The sequence below is a fragment of the Marmota monax genome, unplaced genomic scaffold, assembly GCF_021218885.2.
Source record: "Marmota monax isolate L192 unplaced genomic scaffold, Marmota_monax_Labrador192_F-V1.1 WCK01_AAM20220418_F8-fsc00180, whole genome shotgun sequence".
In the NCBI taxonomy this organism is placed as follows: Eukaryota; Metazoa; Chordata; class Mammalia; order Rodentia; family Sciuridae; genus Marmota; species Marmota monax.
In genome coordinates, this window is record NW_026693881.1 from 3,717,934 (window position 1) to 3,724,938 (window position 7,005).

Below are 7,005 nucleotides of genomic sequence, written 5' to 3' on the forward strand. Positions count from 1 at the left end.
TGGGATCTTCATCAGTCCTCCTGGTCTGGGTTTGACGGTGTTATGGAAACGTAAGTTCCCTGGAGGATTTGGGGACAGGGTGGGCTTGCAACACCACTGTCAACTTCCTGCTGAGGCCCATTCCTTCTAGAAGCCAAATCCTCCAAGCCCCGAACAGACGGAATCTTTACTCTTTATGAGAAAAAAATCATGTATATTAGGTAACATAAATATCTTGGATGTACTAACATGAAAAAATAATATTTCTCTGCATGGACTAAATTTCTTTCTCAGGGCCGTGTTTTCCTACCAGAAGAGACTGGAGAACAATTTGCTGGTTGAGCAGACAAGACACCTCCCTGACGAGGACGGTGCCTAGGGCAGGGGTGAGGGTGGCCTGAGGGCCCTGGCATTGCTGGCCCATGCTGGGAGGGACTGACTGGGGACCCAGCCTTTTTGGAAAGCCAGGGGTGGGGATGCCTTGGGGCCCACTGCTGGCTATTGAATTGGACATGCTTCAGTGACTGTTGGCTTCTGTCTGGCCTTTGCCTGATGGGGTAGCTATGGCTCTTGGGGGAAACTGCAAAAGCAGACATCCCCCTTTGCTGTGGGCAGATGGGAGGCCTGTGGTAGCAGGGAAACTGAGAGGCTGGGCTGTGCTCCTCTCTGAGCTGCTTTAACTTGGAGGCACAGCATTTATGGTGGAGAGCCATTTTCTTCTCAAGCATCTCTCCTACGGTTGTCATGAGCTCCTGGGCTTCTGTGATGTTGCTGTTGTCACTTGCTGTGGCTTTGATAGATTGTGGACTCTGGGCAGAGGCTAAGGGAGGCCTGCATCTTTTCAGGGATTCTTCCTGCTCTTGGATTTTCTTTTTCTCGGGGAAAAGCCACTGAAGAAAGCGCCTCCAGGTTCTTGGGAAGAAGCCATCCGAAGAAGGATCCTGTTTCGTTTCTTCTGTTCCCCTGACCTGGGTGAGCTTGGAGGTCCCCAGTTCTTCCATTTCTTTCTGATTCCCTGAGCTGGGCCACCTCCTGTCCTCGCCCTTGTAAGCAGGAGCATACAGCTTGCTGTGGGGCTTCTGCTGGTGTCTGAGAATCCTGGGCTTCGGTGGCACCAGGCTGCTCCTTCTGGCTGCCAAGACATTAACTAGTGTTGGTGCTGGCAACTTCCTAAAAGGCTTGCTCTGGAGAGGAGGCCAACATTCTGGAGAAGCCAAACTGTCTGACGCTGGGACCGTGTTGGTGGAACAGTCTGGAAGGCATACCTCAGGGGCGCAGACTGGGGGCTGGCTCACTAAACTCATCTCCGCTGTCTGCTGAAACTCGCCAGCATCCTCTGCCTGAAGGCAGGGCTCCCCTAAATACTGGGCAGGGGACATTCTGGGCAGTACAGGGGCTTTGACGCTGCTTTTCCCCGTCCCCTGGACAGTCCTGCTCTGCAGGGTTCTGTCCAGGAGGTTGTGTGTGAGGGTCTTAGGAGGCGGCCTGCTCTCCTGTAGAGCTGGAGGGGCCTCTGGAAGCCTGTGGTCATGAGTGGGTGGGACCCCTGTCAGGGCCCGCTCGCTTTCCTTACCCGCAAGTGAGGAGATGAGGAGAAGACTCGTCAGTGTGGGGACAGACTCGTCAGTTAGCGCTTGCCCTCTCGGACACACCGGACCCAGTGTGGGGACAGACTCCTTAGTTAGCGCCTTTCCTCTCGGACACATCTGACCCAGTGCAGGAAGACACTCTTCAGTTAGTGCCTGCCCTCTCGGATATGCCTGGCCCAGTGCGGGATATGTCTGATCTAGTGTGGGGACAGACTCATCAGTTAGCACCTTCCCTCTCGGATATGCCCGGCCCAGTGTGGGGACAGACTCGTCAGTTAGCACCTTCTCTCTCTGATATGCCTGGCCCAGTGCGGGGACAGACTTGTTAGTTAGTGCCTTCCCTCTTGGATATGCTTGGCCCAGTGTGGTAACAGGCTCCTTAATTTGCACCTTCCCTCTCGGATATGCCTGGCCCAGTGCGGGAACAGACTCGTCAGTTAGCACCTTCTCTCTCGGATATGCCTGGCCCAGTGTGGGAACAGGCTCCTTAATTTGCACCTTCCCTCTCAGATATGCCTGGCCCAGTGTGGGAACAGACTCATCAGTTAGCGCCTGCCCTCTCGGACATGCCTGAGGTGGTTTCCCCAAGATCTTGGCAACCTCAGGTTTTGAGCTGGCCCCAGATACCTGGGAGGAGGAGGAGGGGCCGTCAAATTCTGGAAGGGTCATGCATGGTGGAGCCGATGTCATCTTCAAGAGATTTAGGGGCTTGAGGACCTTGAGGGGTAGGCCCCACCTGTGCTTCACCCACAGCTTTATAATATGGTCTTCCAGGGTCTGCTGAGTGGTCGCATCGAGAAAGGGCAGCTTCGCGCACGTGCTCGTGCAGGTGTCCCAGCTCTCGGAGAGTGCCAGGGATCCGCTTTCCAGGTGGGTGGCAGACGTGGACGAAGTGCTCTTGATAGAGAGCCAGGACTGGTACACATTCCAGGGGACCAGGCCCTCTTGGATCTGCCCCGACTTCAGGCACAAGTGGACTTTCAGCGTGCTTCCTAGTTGGTTCTGGTCCACGGGTCTTGAGAAGTCATTATCTGAGCGTCTCTTCAACAGCTTCGACAGGTTACTTACTGAATCCAGAGTGTGTGCCTGCTGAACCTTCCCTGGGAGGACCTCCAAGTCCTTGGATGGATCTTTCGGGACCTTCCCTAGAATATGCCCCAGATGCTTGCCTGTGTCCTTCTCTAGCTGGAACCTCACCTTCTGTGTATCCCTGCTGCTGTCACCTATAGACAGGGAGGCCTGGGGGGGGCAGGGCTTGTCCTTGGCCCGACATGTCCCTGGTACTTCTTGAGATGTCCCTGCTAGTTCTTCCCGAAGTTGCATTAGTTCTAGAGACTTTTGCATCTGGTCCCACCTGGATTGCATGAGCCACCTTTGAATGTGTTGCTCCAGTTGCTCCCGAAGCTCAGAACTGACTGGGAGATTCTCGGGAAGGATGGAGTCCGGGCAGTTGTCTTGGGAGAGGTGGGGCGGGAGGATGTTGTAGACTTCCTGAGGTCTTTGGACCTCTGAGGGCAAAGCCCACCCACATCCCAGTTGTTTCCCAATCCAGGGCATTTGTGTGTGTTGAAATTCAGTTGGGAAGAGAGACTGTGGCTTATTCTGGGATGTAGGGCCAGATGCTGCACAGTCCATAATGTGAGGTGGAGAAGAGGGTAGCAGGGCTTGGAAAGAGGATGGGAGGTGGACCTGGGTCTGGAACTGACCCAGAGTTTGAGGCTGGAATTGGGACATGGATAGAATCAAGGGTGGGGACTGGGGCTGGGAAAGCAGGGGGGACATTTTATCCTGCACTTGAACTGAGCACACACTGGAGGTTCTGTTGAACAAGAAGCAGGTGGGCTGCAGAGCAGAAGCGCCCTGGGAGATCCAGGCAGCAGCCACCAGGGATTCGCTGTGCAGAGAGGGGAGACCCCAGAAGAGCTGGTTGTACTTCTGCAAATGGTCCCCCAGGACCTTGGAATAGGAGAGCTGCTGAGGCCCCAGCAGCTGTTTCACTTTGTCCTTTATTTCCCAGAAGGGTTGTGGGACTGTGAGGTCCTGCTCGGCACCCAGGGAATTCAGCATATTCCTCAAAGAACTGAGATTGTATCCTGGGCTCATTTGTTCTAGAAATGTTCCATCTTTTTCTTTTTCCTTCCAAATCTTGACCTCAACTTTCCTTGTGACCTTTATCCCCAGGATGTTCTGGTCATCAGAGCTGTGCAGAGAGGGGTTACCAGCCTCCATCTGCCTGCTGGTGGAGACTCCCAAGGAGACGGCCCTTGGTGGCTGGTGGGAGAGAGGCCCCTTCTGGGACTCGCTGTCTGATGAGGTGGTGAGGCACAAGGCTCTGGCAGCCAGCTGCCACCAAGGAAGGGCTGGGATGGCAGAACTTGTGTGGCTAAGGCTGGAGATGTCTGGGATGGGAGAAGCCAGCATGTGCTTGGGTGGGGACGAGCTCCGTGTGATGGCATCCAGTGGAAGGGCCATTGAGTCACTCTGAGAAAGAGTCAGAGCAGGGCCTGGCAGTGGTGGGGTAGAGCAGGGTGCTGGAGGTACTGTGCAGGCCCCAGGTGGACATGGTGGGGGAAGGGGAAATGCCAGTGGCTGGGGTGACAGGGATCGTAGGGGAAGCAAGGGCCCTGGTGACTGAGAGGCAGTGAGGGAAGGGGGTAAGCAGGCCAGAACTGAGGAGGCTGCTGGACCTGAGGATGGAGAGGAGGCCAGAGGCAGGAGGTGCTTGGTCAGAGGAGCCAGCGCAGTGCTGTCCACGTGCTCCCAGTGTGGCCGGGGAGGCCCGCCAGCTGTTCTTTTGTACTCCTTGTCAGGGGGGTCTTGGTCTAAGGGCTGGTAGGAGCTGTCGTTGGCAGGGACCGTCCCCAGGACGCTGCAGAAATAGAGGACATGGCTGCAGCCAGAGGAGGGGCCAGCAGGAGGGTGGGTATCAGCAGGCCTGGTCCTTCCGTACCCATCCCCTGACTTCACAGTTCTGCCACTCCTGGCCCCAGGGTTTCAGTGCCCCCATCTCCATGTTCTCCCCCCCCACCCCTGGGTCAGCTCTGAGGCCCTGGCGTCCCATGATAGGCCTTGGGAAGAAGGATATTGGAGAGAAAGGGAAAGTTTTGTACCTTTGCAGAAGAGAAATCAGGTTCCAGGTCTCCTTCAGGTAATCCAGGCAGTCTCCACACGCTGGAAATGAGGAGACAGGGTATAGTGTGAAGGCCATGGGGATTTTAAAGGATGCTGAACAGAATGTTCCTTCAGAAGGGATCACAGGAGATTAGACTCTAGAGCAGCAAGCATCAGTGTCCAAGGTCATATGACCCTTGGCTGCAAGGTACTCGCCTGGGCAAGTCTTTGTCATTTACAAAGCGCATGTACATACATCATGTGGGAGAAAGGATGGGGTCATCTCAAAAAAAGAATCAACTGTAGGCAAGTAACAGCCTGTCTTCACTTGGACTTGAAGGTCCCACTTCCAATCCAGCCCTACTGCTCTGCTGCCATCCACCTGCCTGCTGCTGGGCCGCACCCACCCCTGCTGCAGCACAGCTTCCTTTGGAGCATGGAACCTGAGCCCTTTCCGATTCTGGGTTCCTTCCCAGCAGCCTCCTTCTCAGGGCTCTGCAACTGGTCTCTTCGAAGCAGTGGAACTGTCCCCGCTCCATCAGGATTGAGAGGAGGCGCTCACCTGCTAGAGCCGCATTCTTCTTCTTGCTCCTGCTCCTGCCCCTCCTCTGCAGGCCACCCTGAGAGACAAGGTAAAAACAAAACCCCAGAAAACAGGGCTGAGGCCCAATCTTCCCTCTCCTCCCTCTAGACAAGCTGCAGACAGTGACCATGAATTTTATGGTACTCTACAGTGAATCAGTGGAATCTGGTTTTTTCTTTCCTTTTACCCATTTTTAAAGTAGATATGATATTGTTATTCTCCTTTCAAAAACAGAGAGAGATTTTCTGGGTCAACCCCATCAGTCCTGGGTTCTGTGCTCAGGAAGCAGCTCATCTACCTGCCAGGCAGGGCTCTGTTCCCTGACGCCAGAGGTGACTCCTGGTGATGGGAGGCCCTGGCTGGATGGACCACAGCTCAGAGGTCTCCAGCACCTCGGCCTCTGAGTCCCAGTGTTCGAGCTCACCTGGCCCCCAGCTCTCCACCCATGGGCCTGGAGCCTCAGGTGGTGCTGTGGTGCCCACTCTCGGCCTGCCGGCCCCGCCTGCCCCAGATGAGGCTGTGTCTCCCGAGGTTTCCCAGTGGACACCGGCGCCATTAGATTGGGAAACGTGGAAATCGGAACCCAGGAGAAGGGGCAACGGGGCTCACCTTTCTGCTGCTCTTCCTATCGGCTGGTGGTGCCTCGGGCTCACCCTGCAGGCAGGGCAGCAGGAGGAGGAAGAGCCCCAGGCCACACACAAAGGCCAAGAGCATGTCCACCACCCAGGTGGAATGGCCGGGGCTCAGCCATGTGGTGCTAACCCTTTTCAGAAGCAAGAGCGCGTTCTCCATCGTGTCCTTCATCAGCCTCCATTAGTTGACCTCAGGCCAGAGAACTCCCTTTGGTGGCCGGAGCAACGCCCATGCCCACGTCATAGAGCCCAGCCTGCTCATCACAAAGGGCTGGGGTGGGGGAGGTGGCAGGAGAGGCTAGGCTGGCCCCGCCCCACCCGGTCCTGCCCCAGCCCCGCCCCAGCCCCGCCTTCCCATCCCCTCTTTCCTGCCCTAGTTCTTTCCCACACTGGAGATCTTGGCTGGTGGCTTGTCCATTTGACAGACATTAAAAGTCTGAGACTGACCCTGTCCTGTTGGCTCTCTCCCAGGGACTTTGACTCTCAGGGTCCAGTTGGTTCTTGACTCCAGCTTTCCTATCCAGTGGTTTTGGTCCTATATTGGAGCAGGAACAGAACTTAAATTTATTTTACACTCATTTAATTTTGTGAACTTTGAATGTGAACTTTTATTTTTTAAAAAATATTTTTTCTCAAGTTTTAGGTGGACACAATATCTTTATTTTTTTTTTTTACATTTTATGTGGTGCTGAGGATCGAACCCAGCGCCTCATGCATGCTAGGCGAGCACTCTCCCTCTGAGCCACAACCCTAGCCCTGAATGCGAACTTTTAAAATGTTTGTATGATTTCCCATCAGAGACCTAATGACATAAAATTAAAACAACGATTCCAAATTCATTAAATATGGAAGAATTATAAGTAGCTACAACTTTGAATGACATTTTTGTAAGTGTGTAGCTTTTATATTTCTGGATTTTTATATTCTGGAGAATGAAATCATGGCATTTGCAGGTAAATGGATGGAGCTGGAGAATATAATGTTAAGTGAAGTAAGTCAATCCCCCCAAATCAAATGCCGAATGTTTTCTCTGGTATAAGGAGGCTGATTCATAATGGAGTTGAGGGGGGCCTGGGTGGATTAGATAAACTCTAGATAGGGCAAAGGGGTG

At 54.2% G+C, this 7,005-nt stretch overlaps 1 protein-coding gene across 1 annotated transcript; it reads right to left on the reverse strand.

The window, feature by feature from the left end:
* Positions 1-219: 219 nt before the first annotated feature.
* On the reverse strand, positions 220-5,348 carry LOC124105572 (spermatogenesis-associated protein 31A6-like). Its single transcript, XM_046462787.2, has 3 exons — positions 5,242-5,348; positions 4,679-4,739; positions 220-4,437 (listed from the first exon to the last, which is right to left on the reverse strand). The coding sequence occupies exon 3, from the start codon at positions 4,038-4,040 to the stop codon at positions 270-272; it is 3,771 nt and encodes a 1,256-aa protein (XP_046318743.1). The 5' UTR covers positions 4,041-4,437; positions 4,679-4,739; positions 5,242-5,348; the 3' UTR covers positions 220-269.
* Positions 5,349-7,005: the final 1,657 nt, after the last annotated feature.